Source organism: Cololabis saira, chromosome 10 (genome assembly GCF_033807715.1).
Source record: "Cololabis saira isolate AMF1-May2022 chromosome 10, fColSai1.1, whole genome shotgun sequence".
NCBI lineage: Eukaryota > Metazoa > Chordata > Actinopteri > Beloniformes > Belonidae > Cololabis > Cololabis saira.
This window is the reverse complement of record NC_084596.1, coordinates 13,325,823-13,351,697: the sequence shown is the minus strand read 5'-3', so window position 1 is coordinate 13,351,697 and position 25,875 is coordinate 13,325,823. Positions and strand designations below refer to the sequence as shown.

Genomic DNA, 25,875 nt, shown 5'->3' with positions numbered 1-25,875 from the left:
CTCGCTCTCTCTCTCGCGCTTTTCCTCTTTGCTATCCACTCACACTCATGTGCACGCACGCACCCACACACAAACATGCACGCTACATTCACACAAGCAAACGCATTCAGAGCTCCCTGTCACAAACAAACACAAACACATCAAGAGCGCCTCTCTTTCCCCCCACAAACACGCTCGCACAAACAGCCAGAGTCACTGGATGTCTGTGGTAGAGAGCGAACACCGGCCCATGAAAAATGCATGTCCCTTTGCGTGTTTCATAAGAAACACTGATCGGGATTCCGTTCCCATCTCATTTGAAATACCGCACAGGAATATCAATTACACAAGCAATTTGGGTTTTAGCGTAGGCAGCAGTGGCACTCAGTAAGAATATGGTATCCATGGTGTCGTTTCAACGAGAGGGTCAACATCTCGTACAACCGCAGAACTGACATCGTTATATTATGAAACACACTTTGGTTTGAATGTGATGGAAATGGTGTTGGTTTGGTGGAATCATAACAGGACACTCAGCCGGTGGAAGAGTAATACATTTTCATGTATGAGGGTCAACCTGCGTGTTTCCTGTGAGGCTTTTAGCCAAGTCTAAATGCACTTGTGAAACAGTAATCTTGCCATTTTATTGACTTTTTTTTTCCAAAAGTACTTTCAACCTGGGTCATGATTTCTCATTTTCTCTACCAGCGTTCTGAAAAATTCTGGGCCAACTTTTATCACTTAGTTTGCTGTGGGCTTACTTACTTTGCTGTTTTCAGAGGGAGCAGCTTTACAAGCCAATTTAGAGGAAAATGAAGTGTGATAACACACACACGCAAACACACACATATTGACACACAATAGTTATTTGGAAATGCCTTTTCACACATAAAAACTTCTGAAACCTTGATTTGTATTAAATACAGATTGTGTCTACAGCTTTATATATATATATATATATATATATATATATATATATATATATATATATATATATATATATATATAATTATACATACATACATACACATACATCCCCATTTGTTTGAATGAGAAGGTGTGTCCAAACTTTTTTTTTTTTTTTTTTTTTTTGGATTTTTTTTCTGAACACTCAGAAACCATAACCAAGATTTATTTCCCAAATAAGGTTCAAATAATATATGGAAGTGCTTTCAAATGCAGTGGGAAAAGAAAGCTGTACAGAGGTGTCCTCCGTCTCTAGCTCTTTCTTCTTGTAACTCAGGGAAATGTGCATGCTTTGTGTAACTATTTACAACAGTAGCAAAGCTAGTTGACCCCAACGGCCTCACATCCAAATGTGATGAATCTTTTGTGCAATTATTTCGTTTGTTTTAAATCTTTTCTTAAGTTCATTTTCATCATTGCTTATCCCTTTAATGCCTGATATATGAATTAATACACCAAAAATCCTGTTTTTTTTGTGTGTGTTTAAGTGTTGATTATATATTGAAATTAAAAAACACCCCAAGTTTCTTCTTTGACAGATTCTACAAAATAATTGTTTTAATCATTATTAATGTCACGGATGGTTGTTTGAAGACCCAGCAGCAGGAGAGTGGGGGGCAGGAGTTCCAAAAAACAGGGTTTATATAACAAAAAAACAAGAACCAAAAGCATTGCTTGGCAGGATCAAAAAGGACCAGGATCATGAACAGGAAACCTGAAGCCGAGAACATGGAGGGAGCAAACAGTACGGACTGACAGGGAGCAGGGAAAGACAAGACCAGATATTCACAGGGGATAACGAGACACAGGTGCGAACAATCAGGGCAGATTGAAAACAGGCGGTGCAGAACAGAAAGCACAAACTGGGGGAAATGTCAAACCCTGACAATTAATATATTGGGTATATTATCAAGGTTTTTATTTCTTATTTTTACATTTTTGTGTAATATTATTCATTCATCATTTTCATTTTCAGTTAAATGTTTTTATTATGGGGGTGGTTCAGAGGTCTCAGAACTATATGGATTGACTATGATACATCTAATCTGGCATTATAAGGTAAAATGGTAATAGGTTATACTATCATTTATTTTTGGACAAAAACTTTAACTTTAAAGGTGATAATTTCTGTGAAATTGTTGTTTTTTTTTTAAATTTTTCTATTTCTGCACTGTATCTTCATTGCTCATAAAAGCTTCAGAACATTCACAATGGAAGGAAAAACATTTTTATTCTCTTGTTGAAACGTGTTCTGACTTTTATGTAATTGTTTTTTTTCCGTTTAGGAGAATCCGTACATGTGCAACAATGAATGTGACGCTGCCACCGAGGAGCTGGCTCACCCTCCTGAGTTGATGTTCGACTTTGAGGGGAGAAACCCCACCACCTTTTGGCAGTCCACATCATGGAAAAAATACCCAAAGCCTCTGCAGGTCAACCTCACGCTCTCGTGGAACAAGACGGTTGAACTGACCGACGATATCGTCCTCACCTTTGAGTCGGGCCGGCCGGAGCAGATGGTCCTGGAAAAGTCACTGGACTACGGCCGGACCTGGACCCCGTATCAGTTCTACGCCACCGACTGCCTGGACGCTTTCACCATGGAACCCAAGACAGCGACTGACCTCACCCAACGCACCCTACTGGACATCATTTGCACAGAGGACTACTCCCGAGGCTACGTGTGGAAGAATGACAAGACCGTACGTTTTGAGATAAAGGACCGCTTCGCTCTGTTTGCTGGACCTCAGCTGCATAACATGGCCTCTCTATACGGCCAGCTGGATACCACCAAGAACCTGCGGGACTTCTTCACCATCACTGATCTGAGGATTAGGCTGCTGAAGCCGGCCACCGGAGCCACGATGGTGGACGAGAACAACCTATCCAGATACTTCTACGCTATTTCTGACATCAGAGTGCAGGGCAGGTAAGATTCACCGACCTTTGTTAATGTCTGTTTGTTACATTTCTTGAGTCACAATTGCTTCAGAAAACATGACTTTTTAAAGGAGGATGAGGCAGGATTGAGGCAGGATTTATGAAAAAAAATCGTAAACGTTTTAAGTTTTCTAGTAATAATGTCAGATGAAGCGTTCCAAACCAAAAAGAATGAGCCCTCTAGTGTATCTCTCCGTTGCCTTGAACAGCCTGTGTGCTGCAAAATGTGCTGCAAGGCTGGGGCCGAGTTTCCCGCGCTGTCCTGCAGATGTGACGTCACATGACGCTGCAGGCACGTTCTCCCCGTTCTCCCGTGCCGGCTTCACTGTTGGCTGCAGTACCCCCGACGGCCGTCGTGGTGAAGGGTGGCGCTAGAGAGTCTCATTTCTTAAAAGGAGCCTCATGCTCCTTTAAGACCCATTATGAAAACACAAAACAGGCTTATTGAAAAATCTTTTTTTTTTACATAGCACCAAGAACCTGTGAAGGTGTAATTACTATAATTAGCGATTGAATAATCATTGTCTCTTTGAGTCCTCTGATTCTTCATGTAACTGAGCTACAAGTCTGTTGACAAATGTATCTTAATAGAAAAGTAAAAAAAGAGAACCTGAAAGTTGGAGTATTTTTCCTGACTTTGTCCAAAAGAGAGTAAAGAAGTAAATAATTACATGTCTTTTGAATTAATCTTTTCACATTTGAGGCACATTTAATGACATAAATGCAATTGAACAAATTGGAAATAATACTTCTGGTAAGCAAATATTTATCAACATAAATGCATTTAAAAACAATATTTCACTGATTAGCTTCACAGAAATACAATTAAATTGTAGAAATTGAAATACTACTAATACTACTAAGTATACAGGACTTAAATGTGTCTTATGTTAGTCATTTCAAACTTTTTTTTGATTTTCAAGTTAAAAAGCAGCACGATGGCTATTTAACTTGGCCCTGATGATCTTAAAAGGACGTACAACGAGCGCCGTTCCTTTCCATGTAAGATATTTCATGACGAGAGGTTGAGATGATTTTCAACTGTGCACCATTTTAAAACTCTTTTACACTCTTTACTGTGTTAGTAAATTCCGGCCCATCCTTTATTTTCATTCTGTAGACCAGCATGACACCTGGCATGTTTTTATAAATGTCGGCGCAATAAAAGTGTGTCAGAAAAGGGAAAAAAAACTAATTCAAGTGGTCAGGTATTCATGTCCATCTGAATCATCCAATTCTCACAATGAAGGTGAAAAATACTCCTAATGATGATGAACTGATAGCAATTGTGCTTTTAAATCATCCTGTCGCTGAAGTAGAGATTAGGAGTGTCACAGACTTCCAGCAGTCTGCAGGATTATAAAACTAAAGAAACAGCACACTGATAAACACTTCTACAGGAGAACGTCAGTGAAATCCTCTGCTAAAATGAACAGGAGTGTAAACGTGTCTGCTAGTAGTCTGTGACATCCATGCTAAATTATGGACATGATTGTGGACTTTTTGAGTTTAGTTTTGTTGCAGATTTGCATTTTCTATAATTATTTTCCAAGTGATGGCTCAGATGTATTACTATCCTATCACGTTGTACTATGAGACATTTGTATTTTCCCCATGCATGCACATATTTGCTTTTGTTAGGAGGCATGAAATAAAAACAAAAAGAAAAACTTTGCAAGATAAAATCAACTGCCCTGTCCAAATATAAATGGATATTTATGGATGACTTTATTTCTCATTAAAAAATGGGACAGGGAAAACAAAACAAAGCATGTCATGCATTACCCCTAGCTGGACATGCATCATGCCCACCATCTTGCCACACAAGTTAACAGTTACACAAGAGACATCAACAACTGCAGTTTAAGGCGTTAATGATAAGATATTGAAATTATCCAAATGAAAACAATGCTCAAAACTGCAGTTCCCTCAGTTTAACTGTTAAGCTGGCAGCCCGAAGTTATGTTTTTAAAATTACTCAAAATTAGGAATGGGGTGGGGTGAGCGGAAACTGAATTCTAGTCTCCTGAATTATTTATTACAAGGCTAACTTGACAAGGACAAAGGGCTGAGAATGCTGCCTCCGAGAGACAGTGAATATAGGAGTATTAATAAATGTCCCCCTACATGTTTTATTAAGTAGACACATCAAGATTCTGCAGGCGTCTCATCATCCTATTTTATGATTCACAGTCATTGTGAGACGTTATTGGTCTCCAAATTCTTTTGGTAGGCGGCAAAGGCAAGTGTAAAAGCATCATCCAGGATGTCAGGATGCACATTTTCCCAGCCATGCATTGGGTTGTAACCAGATGAGCCATGTTACACATTGTAACAGTCAGGGGTTTCAATGTTATGGCTTATTGGCGCTAGCGCCATAAGAAGACGGGATGAAACATCTTCCAATTATTATGTAAAGGCTTGCTCACAGGGGTCTGCTGGATCATAGGGGAAAGGCAGGAAGACACTTGATCAGGTCACCAGTCCATCATACATACAGTATAGTCGGCAAAATAAAGTTTAATGATATCATCACATCCGTAGGACTTGAGTTCCTTTAAGTTTTTTATTTGTTTTTTTGTCCTCTCTACAGCAGGGGAGCATACTGTAATCTCCACAGGTCCTTAATGCACAATTGTCAGCAAGCAGCCAGTAGGAATGGGAGATATTTTACCGTTTAAACCGAAAAAATTCATCACGGTAAGAATTTGTCATCTCGCGGTAAAAACGATAAATTCCCATTGATGATGTTTTTGTGTAAAGCTGATTTATGGTTCTGCGTTAAATCGACGCACAACGTACGGGAAGGAAGGAAGGAAGGAAGGAAGGAAGGAAGGAAGGAAGGAAGAAAGAAAGAAAGAAAGAAAGAAAGAAAGAAAGAAAGAAAGAAAGAAAGAAAGAAAGAAAGAAAGAAAGAAAGAAAGAAAGAAAGAAAGAAAGAAAGAAAGAAAGAAAGAAAGAAAGAAAGAAAGAAAGAAAGAAAGAAAGAAAGAAAGAAAGAAAGAAAGAAAGAAAATGAGCCAGAAAGAAAGAAAGAAAGAAGGAAGGATAAATTCCTGTTGATGACGTTTTTGTATTGGTATTTTTTTTATCGTCATTTTTATCGTTATCAGGATAAATGGCAGAAATTATCGCGATCATTTTTTTAGTCCATATACCGCCCATCCCTAGCAGCCAGTCTCTCTGTTTACCATCAGGAGATGGGCAGAAACCTTTCTCAAATAATAATTGTGTTCAACGCGCATAAACTTGAACTCTCCTCTTTTCCACCCTTGAAGTATGATGTTCTATATATGTTTTAATAATGTTTAGACAATTCATGATGACAAATGCCTCTTCTGCATATTTATCTTGCAGTCATCAGATGGACTCTGATGCAGGAAATGGAAACATTTTCATTCGTTAGGTGGGTCATGGAAATGTCTGACATGGCTGTAATTTCACTGTTTTGCTTGCTGCAGTTGGTTTATATGGAGGATAACTCTGTTGCTAATGACCTACGAGATGAGTCCTTAGGTAAATTTAAACAGTTAGTCCCCAATAAGTATTGGGTAGATTTTAATGTAGATTGGAAGCTGTAGCAAGTTGGTTAATTGGTTGGAGAGCTTATCTTGTAATTAAGAGCGCTTACAACTGATTAAATGTTGATCATCAGGGATATATCAGGAAAACACAAAGACATTTCCAGGTTATGGTTCCAAATTTAGCCATGACCAGAGTATACTCACAATTTCTTCCACAAGGTGTCCTTTGTTTTATTTGAACAAATTGCTCTGAGAACATGAACTGTCATAGTCTGTGAAGAAATCTCACAAGGCCTCAAGATCCATGATGTCTTTGATCACATGCCGAAATAAGTTTTTCATAATGGAGCTGTTATATTTCCAATTCCGCCCACTGTAAGAGATATGTGTTCTGCAATCATGCACAATGCTCCTATTTTTACACTTAGCGCAAATTTGAATTGATGAGCTCTAAATTGAAAGGCCTGCTAGCCGGCACAGAATGGCATCTCCCACAGTTATCTTATTTTCCCATTCATTAGAAAGAGTGGCAAAAGGGATGGGTGTGGGGAAAATAAGCTATTCTGCCCAATTTTCCATCCTGCCCCCAGGCATCAAATTCAATTTTCGAGCAAAAGTTTGCAATGAGAAAGAAAAGAAAATAAACATACAATTTCTGTCCAGAGGTGGATCAGTAACTCACTTGAAAGCGCGTGATAGAGGCAGGTGGACAGAGACTGATTAGAGTTCCCAGCAGCCTCGGCAGCCTTCTGGCTACAACAAAATGTGAAAGGCTTATCACAGAATGGCCATCCTGTCCGAGAACTCCCAGAATGGCACGCAGAGACTGATAAACATTCACTGCCACACATACAGTTGAATATTTGCAGGTTTACTAATGCGATGTCAGACTGTGAAAGGATGTAAACGGATTTGTTCTTTTGATAAACACAGGAAGAACACTTTTAAATTAAATCCATCCAGGGATCTGTTAATGGTTTTTTCTTTTCCCTCATTCATCATACTTTTGCATTTTTGAACAAACATCTGATTTAGGTTGATATCGATAAAGATAAGACATTTAGAAACACAGTTCAAGAATTTATTTTTGAAAGTAACAGGCATTATTTTAAAAGTCTGCTAAAACACGAAGAAAGATTTCCTTACTAAATGTATTCTTGTATCTTTAGGTCATGAATTTGTTTCTATATTTTAAAGACAATTTAAGAAAACATCAAAGGCAAAGTCTCTTTTTTCTCTTCCTTGACACCAGGGAAAAGAAAACACACAAAAATATAATTCCGGGTTGGAGTTTCACCGCTTATTTATTGGGGGTTACACAGATCACGAAATCTTTGATTTTCAAAATATACTTCTTTTTGGTTTACATTTTTTTGCTTTAAAAAAACAAATATACACTGTTGGCAAAATTGAAGACTTTGTTCCCCAAGGTTGCATTTATATTACAAAACTCAAACGTCTATTCTGTTTTTTAGCTCCTCTGGAGGTGCAGGTCAGACATGACCAGTGGACATGTAGTGGTGAAAAAAGTGCATCAATTCGTATTTTCTCTGACAGGTTTCAGGCTTCATTCATATTTGGACACGAATTGGATATGAATAAGATATGAGTATTTCCATCTTTCATCGAAACAACCAGAATTCCTTTCTCAGAAGTTCATTATTTCCTATGGAAACCTCTGTAGTTTCCATCTGGTGTTTTTCATAGTGTTATTTGCCTGACGACAACAGACATTTTAGCGAAAAATTTACTTAAAAACTGTTCTTCAGACGCCAATGGGTCACGTGACCTAGTGCTTCAGCTATTTTTATTTACAGTCCATGGCGGCTGTTGGGGTCGGCAACCCTGGTCCTCGAGTGCCACTGCCCTGCATGTCTTAGATGCTACCATAGGTTATATATGGTATCGAATGAATGACAAGAACTGTACTTAAGTTCTTTTCTTGGCCACATTTAGTATTTCATGTGACAGGGGGGCAGGTGGAAACGACCTGTTACACGTCTTTAAGAATGTGACAGTAGTAAGTGACATTAAAACAGTTTGACAAGCTCTGTTCAGCTGTCCTCCAATGCATGCATGTGACAGCATCCATCCATCCATCCATCCATTATTTAAATCAATTTATTCCTATTTAGGGCCACGTGGATCTGATTGAGACTATCCCTGCTCTCTTTGGGCAAAAGCCAGGGGTACACCCTGGACAGGTTGCCAGTCCATTGCAGGGCCATACAAACATACATATGTATGTATGTATGTATGTATGTATGTATGTATGTATGTATGTATGTGTGTATGTATGTGTGTGTGTGTGTGTGTGTGTGTGTGTGTGTGTGTGTGTGTGTGTGTGTGTGTGTGTGTGTGTGTGTGTGTGTGTGTGTGTGTGTGTGTGTGTGTGTGTGTCTGTGTCTGTGTCTGTGTGTGTGTGTGTGTGTGTGTGTGTATCTTGTCAGACCACAATGTAAGCATAATACATGTACTGTATTTTCCGCATTATAAGGCGCACCTTCAATGACTGACGTATGTTAAAACTTTTTCTATATATAAGGCTCACCGCATTATAAGGCGCTACAGTAGAGGCTGGGGTTACGTTATGCATCCATTAGACCAGGGGTGTCGGACTCCGGTCCTCGAGGGCCGGTGTCCCTGCAGGTTTTAGATGTTTCCCTGCTTCATTGCACCATGATACAAGTGACTGTGTCATCAACAGAACTATCCAGACTTTGATGACAAGCTGGTGACGATGATGAATTAAAATCAGGTGTGTTAAAGCAGGGAAACATCTAAAACATGCAGGACACCGGCCCTTCTGGGATTCACACCTGTGCATTTGACCAAGGGTACCGCACCGCACTGCGGCTCTGAGTGGCTTGGGAAAATAAATTACAAAAAAAAAAAAAACTAAGTATTTAATTGAAGTGTATTTTATTTGTGTTAGTTCTTTAATATTTTAGTTCTAAATTGGAAGATTATTGTGATCTTGACATATTAGAATACATATATTTTATTGTTTTTCGTTGCTCAAAATAAACGTCATACTCCAGAAAGTCGGTATACCAAGCCAAAACGCCATCCATTCGTCGCGACTTTCAACCCTAGCAAGGCCAAGTATGGAGAAATGTAAGAAAAGAAAAATATCTGAAGAAAATCGAACATTCAATGATACCTGGGCAGATTCATTTGAATTTACCTCTGATGAGAGTGGCCTACCAGTATGCCTAATTTGTGGAGAAAAACTGTCTAACAATAAACGGTCAAATGTCGCAAGACATTTCAACAATACATACAGAGCCTTTGCTGAAAAATATCCAGAGGGAGAAGAGAGAAAAAAAGCTGTTTCGGAACTGATGTGGAAGGCTGATCTGACGAAAAATCACTTCAAGAAGTGGGTGAAGTTGCGGCTCAATATTGATCCATATATAAGGTGCACCGGATTATAAGACGCATGGTCAGCTTTTGAAAAAATTGAAGGCTTTTAGGTGCGCCTTATAGTGCGGAAAATACGGTAATGCTAAATAAAAAAACAATTAGATTTTAATATGGTGCCTGTAAGTTTGAAAAAGGCATGCCTTTCACCAAAGCATTTTATTTTACATTTGTGTATTCAGAGACTTTCTCTGTACTGGATGTTGCACACCTCCCAGGCTGTGGGAGTGTACAAGAACTAGAAGCTGTGTAAATTAATAATACTTCTATGGCCTGTTGCTCTGAGGGCAGTTTACGGGAAGACGCAGCCCCTGAATACACAATCTGACACTGGTACATGGACACATTTGACGAGCCCTGAAGGCCCGAAAACTGACAGTCCAGTTTGACATGTAGCAGTAATGGTGTCAGTGGCAGTAGATATGTACAAGAGCTCGTACCTGAAGCAGAAATTATTGTATCTGAGGTATGCAGTATACACACACACACACACACACACACACACACACACACACACACACTTTTTTGTTGTTATATACCATCTTTTGATCTGCCACAATAATGTAATGAATTTAAAGGAACACATCAAGTTGAGGGCTCTTCTCAGCAATTCTTAGGTGAGATTTAAAAAGAGATTAATTAGATTAATCAATTACAGATCTTAATTAATTCATCTCTCTTTTTTTTATTGCTTGACAGCACTAATTTATATATATATATATATATATATATATATATATATATATATACATATATATATATATATATATACACACACACACAGGTCTTAGTGAGGAGACTTTTTTTGGTCTGGATAGTTCTGGATGACCTGCAGTTGCAGTTAAAAATGAATGCATGGTCTAGTTTTTCCAGATCCTGCTGAGACATCAGATCTTTTATTCTTGGTATATTCTTAATAGGCTGACTTTGTTATTTCCTTAATGCTCATCACTACACCAAGGTTTCTGGACTGGTTGTTGGTTTTTAGGTGTATTAAAGCTCTGTGGTGACATGTAATCATTTCTCTGTGGCACCAAAGACAATGACCTCAGTTTTGTTTTTGTTTATCTGAAGAACGTTCTGGCACATCAAGTGTCCTGGTGACATAATTATTGTTAAACAGATGAGGTTCCTGAATAGAACCTTGGGGAACTCCACATGTAACTCTTGTCATCATGTAGTTAGTTACCTATTGACACAAGGAACTTTCTGTTCTCTAAGTGCGTTTTGAACCAGTTAAACACATAATTGTATGTTCCTGAGAGACCATACAGACCAGGGTAATATTGATTTCATATCTGAGCTACAAACACACATCTAGAATCTCAATCAATTTACTCAGAAAAAAATAAACTTTTTGTTTTAGACATGTTAAATAGATTCTGAAGCACTAGTAATCAAAACAGTATTGTTTTTCAGTAAGATATAAAAAGATACAGAGCAAATACAACTTTTTTTTGCATATTATACTAAAGTAAATGATCCAATTCTATTTTGCTTCATCTTCCTCATTGCAAGAGATATGTTTTCCCCCAAGTCTGGGTTAAAATGTCTATTTTCAGACTCCATAGTTTGATTTCAGCAAGACATGCAGCTTAAATTTATGTCATCACTGTGGCAACTGCTGTCATTATTCCAGTTGAAGTAAAGTGCTGTCATCAAAACAATTACTGTGCTACTTTGAACAAAACCTAGATACATAAAAAAATATAATGTATGCTAGCTGTTTGACAAATCTTGGCGTTTTTGGTAGCAACTGTCAAAAGAATATCTAAACTAAAAATATCAAAATCTTTTGTACATCTTTCCATCTTTAAAATCTTTTTGCTTTGTCTCTTTTTCTTACCTCATGTGTATCCAGTCAGTGTGTATGTGATAGCTATGGCATTGATTTCTAATGTTATTTCACATGAACACAAAACAAAAACCTTGAACTGTGCTGGCTGTCCCACCTTTCATGTCTTCTCCCTCCATCATTCCTCACTTATTGATTAGACGTCTGCTTGTTAATTAAGACACGACCGCTACCGGGTGGTTGCACGGTCAGTGCTTCACATCTGCAGGGCTGCAGCGGGTCCTGGGAATGAGAGGCAGCTAATCCATAAGTGCTAATGTGCTATTTTTTCTCCTTCTACAACCTCCCATGTCTTTTTTTCTTTCCTTTTTTTTTCCATGACCTTTCCTATAATTTTTCTGTCACCAATATTTCCTCTTCCAGGTGGGGAAGTATGCATTGTGTCAAAGCAACCTTTGATAACACTTGCTCAGCATGGATTTCGATGGCTCTAGTTCCTTCCTGGTGTGGGTTTGTACATGTACGGGGCTTATATGTGAGAAAATAATTGAAAGTGAACCACATATCTTCAGCTCTTATTGCTCAAGTTCAACTGAGCAAGGTACTAAACAATATTTTTTTAAACCTGCAGGAGCAACTAGTTGAATTATGTCTGTGTGTGAGCATGAGCACTTTGTAAAATGCTCTGGTGCAAAAGGATTGCAATGTTTGTTTATTATACTAATGTATAATTTATAAATGTAAATATTGAGCTGTACAGTTGAATTGGGGACTCTCTGTGTTCTACCTGTACCAACATTTTTTTTTTCTCCGAATACCCTGACTTTCTCCTATATGCCAAAAACTTTCACAATAATTGACCTCACACTTTAAAACAGTGATTTCACATCACAGAAAAAGATCCACAGTCTTGCTTAAATTGGAGCGCATTGGGCCGCTCGGTGGCGCAGTGGGTTAAGCAGCAGCTCATATACTGAGGCTACAGTTCTCCTGCAGCGGTCGCAGGTACGAATCCCGTCTGCAACTTCAATAAAGGGCCACTAGAGCCCAAAAAAAAAAAAAAAAAAAAAATTGGAGCGCAGTGAGGTGTCAGTCGGAGCAGTCGTAGTCCATGTCTTGCTGTAACGATAAAATGTTTGACAAGTCTTTAGCTATGTATTATTCAAATTGTGTCATTCCATGACATTTACGGTATATATCGACAACCAATCATGTAAATCATTGAGTAAATAGTCACCCACTTTTTTTTCCCCAATTTTTGTGCAAAATCTGCAACTTAAAAACACTAACTTTAGAATTGAGAGGTTATCGTTAAGTTAAAGTCCTCTGGTCCCATGGTCCGCTATCCACACTCACTGGGGAAGTGAGTCCGCTATCCACACTCACTTCTCCAGTGAGTGTGGATAGCGGAGTATGAGACCAGTGCTTGTCTTTCTGACCGAGGTGGAGATCATCCACTAACTATCCACCCAGGGAATTCACCAGCGCCGCCATTGTTGCTGTTTACATCCCACCAAGTGCCAACGCTAAACAAGCCCCGAGTGTTCTCTACCAGCAGCTACATGCAATCCTCACACCGAGAAAGCGTTTTTATTGTTGCTGGACACTTTAACCAGGCCAACATGAAACATGTTCTTCCCAACTTCTATCAATATGTGGATTTTGCCACCAGAGCGGAAAATACATTGGACCTGATTTATACAAACATCAAGAAGAAATTCAGAGCAGCCCCCCGCCCCCACCTTGACTCCTTAGACCACCTTTCTGTTATGTTAATACCTGCATACCAGCCTCTACTCACCAGAGAAAAGCCTGCTGTGAAGGAGGTGAGAGCATGGCCTGAAGGAGCTATTGGCGCTTTTACACTAGTACCTACTCAGCGCGCCTCTACTCACCACGCCCCCGTTTTGCGCTTTTACACTACGGGCCGAGGCGGGTGGAGGCGTGCCGAGTAGATACTTTTTCTGTATCTATTCTGCCGAGGTTCTAAGCGTGCTGAGTCGGCCCTGGAACGGACGTCATCACACTACACGTCACCGATTGGTCGGGGGGTGGGGCCGTCAGACGTTTGAATCAGGAAGCGGGAATCGGCACAAGAGCTCGTGGTTTCCTCATTTTACCCGACAGGCAATGGCAGAGCAAAAGTCTGTTTCGTGATCCAACTCTGAGGTGCAGATGTGGTGGCTGGTGGCTGGGGAGAGAATTAAAAAGGGATCTAGACGGGTGATAAGGAACGACCACATCTACCAGGCACTCCGTCACTCGCGGCTCTCAGCTGATTTCTCAGCAGCGCCGACACAAACAAAATTTTTTAAAAAAAGCGTTGCCGCTTGAAGCTTCTTTCACTCTCATTTTTTAACTTGATATCGAACACAAGTCACAGACCAAGCATCACATATATCATCTCCTCCATGTTCTACATCTTTAGTGTTGTTGTCTTCTCCATTTAGATCACACAATCAAATACGTCACAGCAGCTTCGCTCCAATCCTGCCCACTTCTCATCTGGATATTTAAAAAGAAACAAGGACGAGTCGAGTCGCGCTGAGTGGGTACTAGTTTAAAAGCGCCATATGTCTGCACTTCAGTACTTTTGAATGCCCTGATTGGAGCATGTTCAGAGAGGCTGCAACAGACAACCAACACATTGATGCGGGAGAGTATGCTGCATCTGTGTCAGGCTACATTCAGTGGGGCATGGAGGGGGTTACAGTCACCAAGTCAATCATCATACGGGCCAACCAGAAACCGTGGATGACTAAGAAGGTAATAAGGAGACTGAAGAAGTGTGATGCTGTATTCAAATCTGTTGGTGCAACGGCACTTAGATCAGCAAGGACAAATCTAAACCGAGCTATCAGGGTAGCAAAGCGCGACCACAGTCAGAAGATCCAAGGCTTCTTCCAGGACCCCAGCAACATCAGAAAACTGTGGCAGGGAATCCAGTCCGTCCAATGGCCATTGGCCCCTTCTTGTTTCAAATCAGAAACTATAATTCCTGTGCCAAAGAACTCACCATCACATTCCCTTAATGACTTCCGGCCTGTTGCACTCACATCCACCATCATGAAGTGCTTGGAGAGAGTGTGAAGGACCACGTCATCTCCATACTCCACCCATCATTTGACCCGCTCCAGTTTGCATATCAGCCCAACCGCTCCACTGAGGATGCCATCTCCACTGCTCTCCACTAAGTTTGGAGCACCTGGAGAAAAACAACCCCCGCATACGGATGCTGTTCTTGGAGTTCAGTTCGGCATTAAATACAATCATACCCAAGGACCAGGTATGCAATCTGGGGGGCCCTGGGCCTCAAGACAACCCAGTGTAATTCTTCCTGACTTCCTGACCGATGGAACCCAGTCTGTCTGTGGGGGTAAAAACAACTCTGGTGTCATCTCCCTGAACACTGGCACCCCCAGGGTTGCGTTCTGAGCCCCCTGCTGGTTACCCTGATGACACCTGATTGCTCTCCCAGGAACGATACCAACCACATTCTGAAATATGCAGATGACACAACAGTTGTGGGTCTCAGTCAGGATAAGAATGAACTGGCATACATGGAGGAAGTGAAACATCTAGCGCACTAGTGTAAGGTGAAAAACCTGGTCCTGAATGTCGACAAGATGAAGGAGATCATCATGGACTTCAGGAGATCCAAACCCAGTCACACACCCCCATCAACGACACAGCCGTGGAAGTCGTGAGTAGCACTAACTTCTTTGGGGTGCAGATCACCGACAACCTCAGCTGGTCACCACACACCTCCTCCCTGGTGAAGAAGGGACAGTACTTCCTGCGGAGGATGAGCAGAGCTTCCCTCCTCCCTCCCATTGTAACAACCTTATACAGCGGGACCACCTAAAGCCTGCGGACCAGCTGCATCTCCGTCTAGTATGGGAGCTGCCCGGCTGCGGACTTTAAAGTCTCTGCAGAGAGTGGTGAGGGCAGCGGAGAAGATAATCAGGACATGGCTTCATCACATCAAAGCCCACTAGATCCTTTCTGATCCCACCCACCCCAACCATGAACTGTTCTCCCACCTGGCGTCTGGCAGAAGGTTCTGCAGAACAGCCAGATTCACAAACAGTTATTTCCCCCTAGCCACCAGACTGCTAAATGCCAACCCCCTCCAACCCGCTGACACTGTTTCTGCTTATTTTGTTTATTCTGTATATAAGATACATTTAAATGTTATATTTTTCCGACCCCTGTAAATACCACTATATTCATTGTATTTATTCTACCACCCTCTACCTTCAGATAATTGCAATAATCCACACCACTGCTGCTACTATCTTTTTTCTGTTTTATACTGTTTATACTGTGTATCCTTTTAGTTTTACTCCTGCTGTATATGGAAGTCGAGCAACAACATTTCATTGCATAAGAAATTGCTGCTGTTTTTTTTATTCAATGACAATAAAGAAAAGTCTAAACTCTGCTAACTCTGGACTTCTGCTTTAGGTTCATGGGACATTCCCATAAAAAGAGCCTGGAACGCACTTCAACACAAAATTCAGTGAACTCTTTAAAAGAAGAACAGGTTTTGTGAATGGAAAACTGAAAATATTAAAAATACATAAATAAGGAAGAAAGCACTGAAATTCAAACAGGAAGATGTTGGATCGTTTTTGTTTCTTCTTTTTATTATCTCTTTGCTACGCTAAACTCTGACCAGAATGAAATAGATGGAAATGAATAAATACGCTAGGATTATCATATAAACTCCAACTGTGCAAATATACAATGCAATCCAATATACAATTTAGTGTTTCATGTGGAAGAAAAATTACAGTAAGCTGTTAGATGCTAAATGAATTTGATCTGATGCCCTCTTTAAACACATACTATAGATTCCCAATAATTTACCATAACGCATGATCTATACTTCTGCATAACAGCTGCAGACCTGACCCACGTCATAGTTTTGTTGCAGTTCCCTCGCAATGATGCATAGTTACAATTCAGGGGAGGTGCACGTCAGGCTATACGGCTTATGTTCAGCTTCACAATGGCCTTGTGATTAAAATGGCCTTGTGGTTTAAAAATGTGTGAGCAGTGATTTTTTTTTTCATTCTCAAATCATTACCTGGTGGTGTGCCTAAAAAAATAAAGACTCAAATGTAGTCCTTAACCACAATTTTAAGTTTGTATATTGAAAAACACAAAACAAGAGCTTACTGTATATACAGGTTGTTCAGTAAACAAAGCTGAGAACAATCATCAATCAAGGTAAACAAATGAGGTGAGAAGTTGGAACAGGAAGTAAAAAACAGGTTCATGTAAGGACCGCATGAAAGGCCAGCCTAATCGAGACGTTTGCAGCATGTGAAGTGGGTTTTTTAACCAGACTAATTGCTGACATATACCTGACATTTTTCACAGTTTACACTCAATGCGTCACTCAATGCCCAATCACTGTAAAAACCTCAAATCAAAATCAACACCGCTCTCAGTTTAACATACTTTAAAAAAAAACTAAACAACTCTAACATGTCCATTGGTAAACATATACAACTGATCCATGATTTTAAAGTGAGACTGTGCAGAAAAAAAAACACATACAAGCAGAAAAATGTACCCTAAGGCACACTACAAAAATGTACTAAGATTACTAAGAGGTTTGTAAGTATTAAGTGTTTATGCACACATTCAGTTTGTTTGACTGTTGGTAACTACAGTACCAGATTTTACTAAATTCCCAGTAGAACAATTTTAATTGCCCGCTTGCTTGCTTGCACTATGATGTACAAATAAGCACATACTGTATGTTTACACTGTAAACCCCTTCCTACAAGCATTTGAAGTTTGCCAAATCCCATTGGTCATATTTTTCCAGGGCAATGTCTGTACAGTATGTGCTGTTAATCGAGCCAGGTCATTTTATGCAAAGCTGAATTACTCTTACTTTTTAAATGTTTATCCAGAACAAAACAAATGTAAGATAACAAAAAGACAATTTGGACATCAAGAGGCAAAGCTTTGAATGCTCTGTACTTGCATGGCTGCATCTTCACTTAACAGGGAATAGAAATTAATTTTGATCCAAAAATCAATTTGAAGTATTTATAATCAAAATTCATAAAAGTTCTACATAAATGCAACAGTTTGTATTTCTGATTTCATGATTATCATTTGCAACAAATGGTTTTGACTTATCTGTCAATATTGGAGACAGTTATATTTAAAAACAAGGAGTTCAGTGCATCATTTTTAAATAACAGGGATGAAAGAGAATTTAAAGTTAACATAACTGCAAGCATAAACATGTTAAAGAAGCATGAGGCAGGATTGAGGCTGATTTATGAAAAAAATACGTATACGTTTTAAGTTTTCTAGTAATAATGTCAGATGAAGCGTTCCAAACCAAAAAGAATGTAGTGTATAGTGTATCTCTCCGTTACCTTGAAAAGGCTGTGTGCTGCAAAATGTGCTGCAATTCGGGGCCCGAATTTCCCGCGCTGTCCTGCGGATGTGACGTCACATGACGCTGCATGCGCGTTCTCCCCGTGCCCGCTTTGCTGTTGGCTGCAATACCCCCGTCGGCCGTTGTGGTGAAGGGTGGCGCTAGAGAGTCTCATTTCTTAAAAGGAGCCTCATGCTCCTTTAAAAGAGCTATGTTGTTTACCCAATGAAAAGCTTAGTCTGAAAGCCAAAAATGATATTCTCCTGAACTTCCAACTGCTGTGTACATACAAGTTATTCAAAGGCAATTTAGAGTCAAAAGAATAATAGTTTGAGATAAGGTATGAAACATTTTGCAGATATTTTATCTTCTCAAATGTTCCCCTCAAGCCAGAGACAAACTCTGTATCTCTCTCCCTGATGGGAATCGTAAGCTCTTAAAGTAGAGTATTGCACACTTCAACAGTGTCTTGCACTTAAAAGAAGTCTAAATTGGTACATAGCTGCCTTACAGATCGTTCACACGAAGGGAATTACACCCCTCTGAGCCACATACGGAAGATTTACACCCTGAGGATATCCACAGCTTCACAGTACGTGCACTGGAGTTTAAGAAAAGTCAGTGGAATGTCATCAGGCCACGACATCTCATCTCCCGCGTGCTCCTCCCTCCTACAAAACACTGACAGTTTATTCCCTTCCAAACTGACAAGATAGCATCCACACTGTCTTCACAGATATCTCTTTTTCTTTCAGACCTAGTATTTATTTTTTTGAATGCAGGAGAAAATGCAGCAGAGGAAGTCAATCAATATTCCTCTTGAGTATTTATAAAGGATGTTATTTAGCTGCTTGATGGAATTGTAGCTTGCTCTTAGTTGATCTTAATTCAGACCTAGGTCTTCTGCCGGCAGCAACAGATTTAATGAATATCACTTCAACAAAGAATATCCTCTTTAAAATATGAAAATAAGGGTTTTTTCAGGTAAGACCATATCTCTCCCGTCAATGAAATTGGAAAAATATATTTCAATTGGTCCCGATGCCAAATTCTGGACTCAAATCTGTAAAAATATTTATTTCATGACTAAAAATACTAACTTGCTAACATCCACAGAACTTATTGCACAAGACAATAAATGTCTAAAATACGATTTGTATTAGAGACCCGTCCATACTGCTCATAAAACATTCCAGACAAATATATATTCACACCACCTGGAATTTAACACCCATTAAACATTTTTAGAAAGAAGTCACTGAAACTTTATCTCATTTGTTGGGCTGCTTCATCCCATTATCTCCCTCATTTTGCTTATTAGGAGATTTATCAGATTTCAATCTGGACACAACTCAAAATAAACCTTGCCTTATTGCCCTATTGCCAAGAAAACTATCTTCATGAGCTGGAAAACAAAGAACCCCATACATCTAACTTTGTGTAAAAACTCCATTACCTCCTTCAACTGACACTACCGAGCTACAATCCGTTTGGTCAGCTGTCACTTATTTTCTAACCCAATAACTAACTGTACTAATGTAGTGATAATGATGATAATGTTTTTGATTATTTAAAGGTGGCAGTTATAATTATTATCATTATCATTTTTACTTTTCTCTCATCATTAATTTTGTCTGAGTGCCAGTTGCCCACACTAATATCTACGTGCATTTTTGTTCAACCACACACAATACACATCTGTGCTGTAATCAGTCTGATACTCGTGCTCTTCTTAGACTGAGGATCCACTGAGCCACGTACCTCGGGGGAGGGATAGAATCACGTATCTTTATTGAATGTAAAGGTTGCTGTTGGTGTTGTTGTTATCATGCCACTCTCCCCTTTTCAACCCAGAGCTGGGCCAGGCCGCTCTCTTTCCGGGCTCTTTTGCCTGTCGTGTTCTGGTCTGTGCTGGTGGTATCGATTGGATCTGGAGGCTTGATGGGCCATCCCCCGGTGTTGCCACGTGGTGCTACTGGCTTGGGGTTGCCTTGGGCTCTCCTGGAGCCCTCTGTACCCCTTGACCTGACTCCCTCCTCCATCCCAATTTAAACCATTTCAGCTACGGGGAAGGCTGGCGATGCTAAGACCTTCGATCTGCACGCCATACCTTTCTCTTTTTAAAGCATTCACACACACATATACCAAATAAATATGAACTAAAATCAATAAAAGCAGACAAAAAAATATTTCTGGGACCTTCCAGTCTGCATGCCACATCTTTCTCTTTTTAATGTACTCAGACACACACATTTCAAAATAAAGACAAACACCTAAAATTAGAAGAATTAGAAATAATCTATTCAATTCAATTTTATTTGTATAGCGTCTAATACAACAGATGTTGTCTCTAGACGCTTTCCAGAGACACAGAACATGAACATAAACCCCCGAGCAATTATTGTATAAACAATGGCAGGTAAAAACTCCCCTAGTGGGAGAAAAACCTTAAGCCAAACAGTGGCAAGGAAAAACTCCCCTTTAGGAGGGAAGAAACCTTGAGCAGGACCTGGATCATAAGGGGGGACCCTCCTGCCGCAGGCCAGACTGGGGGGGTCGGGGGGGTCAGCAGCACACAGCAGGCAGGTGGAAGCAGCAGCGGGATGCCCAGAGGGGGGGGGCGGGCAGGTGGAAGCAGCAACGGGATGACCGGGGGGGGGCGGGGGGGGACCGCAGGCCAGCACGCAGCTCCCGAAGCTCCGGCCTGCAAACATGCACAAAAGAGAAAAAAAAGGGGGCCAGCACAAGACTGGTCAACTGGGAGTGAGGAAGGCCGGCAAGTGTTTCAACCCTCTTCTGCCATGTGGGTCCCTTGGGCCCCTGCGTGGTCTGGGTTGTTGGTGAGAGTGTCTGGTGTCGGGGTGTCACCTGCGGCGGGGCCTCAGGGGGCTTGTGCGGGGCTGAGGCACGCCTCTGGGGGTGGATTTGGGGCTTGGGACGCTTTTGGGTAGGGTGGTGTGTTGGCTTGTTGCATGCTACATCCTGGTGTGTGGGGGAGGGGGTACAGTTTAGCTGTGCCAATGTTGCCTTTTGGTGTAGGTTGTGCCCTGTTAGGGCCACTGTGTTGGGTACTGGCGGTGGGCAGAGGGCGGTGGCCATCTCCTGTATTGGTCTCTTCTTTCCTTCCTCCGTTCTGCTGTCTTCTTCTCCTTTTATCAGCTGGCGTTTAGCGGGTGGGGGGAGGGGTGCTGCTGCTGTGAGGCTGTGCATGGTCACAGTCTGTTGGGTCAGTTGCTCTTTGCAGCAAACGTGCCATAGACTGGGACGCAGCTGCCATGGGCCCTGTTTACACCTGATATTAAAATAATCCTAAGAGATCTTAATAGAAGTAAACACTCTTCAATATTGGTTTAAATGCCCCAAACGACATTCAGATGTTGTCTGGACCACATGTGATCATATTATTTTTGCATTGTGTCCTGGGTTACAATGAAGGGCTGTTTACATAACTAGCATCTTCTGTATAGGCTGGAGGACACAATCATTCACACAATAGTGTTGTAATAAAGTGCAAAAAAGATAACGAAAGCCGTAATAGGTGACAACACAAACCAAACACCAACTTTATGGATACAGTTTTGTTGTTTCGGTTTGCCTGCAGTAGATCTACTTAATTTAATTTCCACATTTCTGTTGCAATCCATTGAAATCTTTTGTTGTCTCCCATGTTTTTTCATTGCTATTGTTTCTGTTTATAGGGTTGATTTATGAAATGAAGCTGCAGGTATAAAACAACAATAGTCTTTGCTGGAGGATATCATGTAGTTGTTTATTTGCAGATGGGATGGGGTGAGATCCAATCACAAGTTGCCACAGACAGATGTAGAAAAGACATGCTTAGAGCTGTCTACAGGGCCATGGTTGTAGAGTGCGTTACAGTAGGGGCTTCCTCTTCAAAACATCCAAACATGATTAAACACACTGTAACCTATACTCTTCTATATTTATTCATAATAAACAATACAGTTTAGAGATTTTTCAATAGCCAAGAAGGTAAGAGCTACTCATTGATAACATATAATAAAGTTCATGTTAGTACTATTTACACATATGACATTTTATGCTGTATGTTATGCCTTTTGTGCTTATAGAAACCATCTAATGTCAGTGTTTGTCATGTTACCCTTTAACCTTAACTAGAAACATGAATTTATGCTGTCTTTTTTGTTTTATCAAAATCTTTGAACAAGTATTGCATCAACCATCAAGCCCTTTGCTATTTGAGTTAATTTGTACTTGTGAGATTCATACTTTTTCAAAACGTTCATACTTTTTTTTTAAAACTTTGAAACATAACTGGTGAAATTTAAGCACCAAAACTACTCTGTTAAGAGATGGGAATTTGGATTGGCTTCTTAAAACCCTGCCAGTATCTCACGGTGTTATAGGGTGGGAGTAATTCTGACATCTTTTGGCTAAAGAATGTTAACAATACATTTTTCTGTTGCTAAGAGATATTGAGAATGTACAAGTGAAAGGAAAGAAAAATAAAGAACTGTTAAGAGTTTGACTAAGGCTGAACTCAGAAGGCGGAGGCAGAATGTCATTTTGACAGTTTATTGAAAACTGAAAAAAAAGATTAGAAGTTGTGTGGTTCAAAGTTTGGTCTCGTTCTACTTCAAGTGTGTGTTCTTAGATTAATTCATGGGATCTGGATAAAGGGTACTAAAGATCCTTTGTATTTGTTGATCTCAATGACAGGTGTTCTGGGAGTCCAGCACAGGAAGAGTCTAACTAAAGCCGGGCATATACTGTGCGATTATCGGCTCGTTTTGAGCCGATTTTCCAGTCGTGCGACTTTTTTTTGATCGGGCCCGATTTTGACCCAATCGTTGCTCGTGCCTCGTGCCTCGTGCAGTGTACAGTGTGCAGGGTAACGACGAGAGATTAACACCTCACGACGAGCTCCTGATCACAAATCGTGAGGTCGCAAGAAAATCAAACGTGTTTGAAATCCTGGTCGCTCCTCGTAAAGGCATCGCACAGTTGAAGCAGCTGCGACCCGATTTGCCTCATCCTTTCACAGAGAGCATGCGCAATATCTGATGTCACGTCAAAAAACTATTATTTGTAGTTTAAGTGTTGCAAATTCACATTACAATCATGTTTTAATAGCAAAAAAAAGACCGCATTTCCACGTACGGTGCGCGTCGCCGCGTACCCTACGCCGTAGGCTCTGCGCTGGTGCAACCATAAATCAGCCTTTAGTGTGTGCGCTGTCTGCTGTTCGGAACACCTCTTTTTTCTTTTCTCATTTTGCTGGGACGTCGGGACACAACTTTTGCGGTATGCGTTCTTTGTTGTGTCTAAAAATGATGCGCAGTGCCCACCCAATCAGAAACGGTACAGATATTTTGGAATTTTTTAAATATATATATAAAAAAATAAAATTATAAAAAAATAAAGGATCCCCATAACCTTTGATCGGGTGGGCAGGACGCACGTTTGGGTGGACACAGCCCACCCCTGCCCCAGAACCGGCCCCGAGTTCCAGTACACAGAGGTCCGACGGGAGGATTATGATCGTATAGTGTGAGCAGACGGGTCGCATCAGAGCATCGGGTCGTACAGTGTGAGACCATAATCGTGGGCTGTGAACTTTTGAACTCTGCGATCTAGTCGTGCAGTGTGAGATGGGGCAGTCTCGTACGATTTAAAATATCGCACAGTGTATGCCCAGCTTTAAGTAGTAAAAGTTCCTCTAGTAGACCAGCTATTTTTAATATGGAACACTGTGCACTATGTATACAATGCCCTATACTTTACAAAATGCATGCTTGTCCAAGACTGATCAATAGTGCATAGTATGCCACCATAAAATATATATATACACACACACACACACACACACACATTATATATAGAGGTAGAGAGAGAGAAGGGTAAGACATGCAGCAAAGAGTCACAGGCCGGGTTTTGAACCTGGACTGCCTACACAAGGACGATAGTTTCCGTGTATGGTGCACCTGTTTAACCACCTGAGATACTCATGTAGAAAAGTTTTGACCAATATATGCTACCTTCAAGACTGTATTATTTCCAGGGATACCATGTATTTTTCAACAAGATTATACAACACCACATTCTCCACACATAACCTAGGCACAACTGAGGAAGAAGAGGGAGCAGGTACTGAACTGCAGTTCAGTACACTGAGAGCCCCTGAGAAAAGCGGTTTCAGAGTAGCACCAACTCTTCACTGAGCTAGAGGAAAGAACAGCTTATGTAAGCGATTTCTGATTAGAGAATCTGTTGAAAATGTAGAAGTTGATAAAGCACCAATGACCCCCATACTGTTGCACAGCTTAATTTCAATTCAATTCAATTTTATTTGTATAGTGTCTATTACAACAGAAGTTGTCTCTATGCACTTTCCAGAGACCCAGAAGATGACCCCCAAGCAATTATTACATAAACATAACATAAACAATGGCAGAAAAAACTCCCTTAGTGGTACAAAAACCTTAAGCCAAACCGTGGCAAGGAAAAAGATATGTTTGCTGAAGGACTGGGACAAAATATGAGAAATGCCTCATTGTTTGATATCCGGAAACTGTGTTTAAGTATTGTTAGAAGGAATGGCAAAAATTATAGGAGGTAGAAGTGTTCCCAATTGGGGGCGTATTAAAAGAATTTAGAGAAATAAAGTACATGATGGCTTGTCTAAAACATCTTTATGTGTATAGGTCCTATTTAATGAGCAGCAGAGCTGTTTGCTAGGGATAAACTGATATGCCTGAAAGCTAAAGTCAACCCTGAGTTCTAACACAAAAAGCAGAGTGGTTTCGCTCATGTTATCACTATAAATGGCTACACAGCAAACTTGCCCTTCACAAAACCACACAAACGCACGCATACACACACAAAACTCACTCCCTCTTATCCAGTCTCTCACATACAGTACACGCATACAGGCTCTCCCAATCCCCTAAGCCCGTGCCCTGTGAACCATGACAGCTGTTGCCAGCCTGATTGACGGAGTCTGAAAGTCAGGTTCAAGTGCAGGTTTACACGACTCCAGCATTGCTCTGCTTCAGCCATAAGGTTCTCTCCAACTCTGCCAGCGCCTGCTCACTTATCTTGCACCAAATGTCTGTCACATGCTGCGATGTACTCTGCCAGTCATCTCCCAGTTGCCCGTGTTTAATTAGTACTCATTAAGACCCAGGCTTTCTTGGTAAATAATATATGGGTGCCAGAGAAAATACATCATCATAAACATTCTCTGGAGGGGAAGCATTCATGAATAGTAAAATTATCATATTTGTTTACTACATCTTTTGTCTGATCAAGCAAGATTCAGCAGTCAGTGGAACAGAGGATCTTGTTCAGAGGTGTCAAAAGTATTCACATTCATTACTCAGGTAGAAGTATAGATACTAGAGTTTTAAAATACTCCTGTAGAAGTTGAAGTATCAACTCAAGTTTTTTACTCAAGTAAACGTATAAAAGTACTGGTTTCAAAACTACTTAAAGTATAAAAGTAAAAGTAATGTAAGGGGGAAAAAAGCCATTAAGGACAAAAGCCATTGAAAATGAATGTATCTTAATATAATGCAAATATATTAAAGAACCATATATGTGTACTATTGAGCATTAACATGTGTTTCAGAGAGCAGAAGATATGATGACTAGTCGCCTATAAGTATTGTAATGGTGCAAAAAGTCAAACTTCAGAGGCATGTTATCATTTATCCTAACCTTTATTGGAATGTACATCCAAGTTTAGTTGCAGGAATCTGAGGGAACGGATGTAAGAACAAAACTGGACAAGAACATCTGAAACAACCACAACCAAATTCACTCTATCCGGATGGCGCAATTTAACTGGATAGTTT

General features: G+C 40.4%; 1 protein-coding gene across 2 annotated transcripts in view; it reads left to right on the top strand.

Moving 5' to 3' along the window:
- Positions 1–25,875, top strand: part of LOC133452442 (netrin-G1-like) — a 107,570-nt gene that overhangs the window by 37,452 nt on the left and 44,243 nt on the right. For both annotated transcript variants that reach the window (XM_061731750.1, XM_061731749.1), the window contains exon 3: positions 2,232–2,875. In XM_061731750.1, coding sequence (XP_061587734.1) covers positions 2,232–2,875 — 644 coding nt within the window. The remainder of the gene's footprint in view (positions 1–2,231; positions 2,876–25,875) is intronic.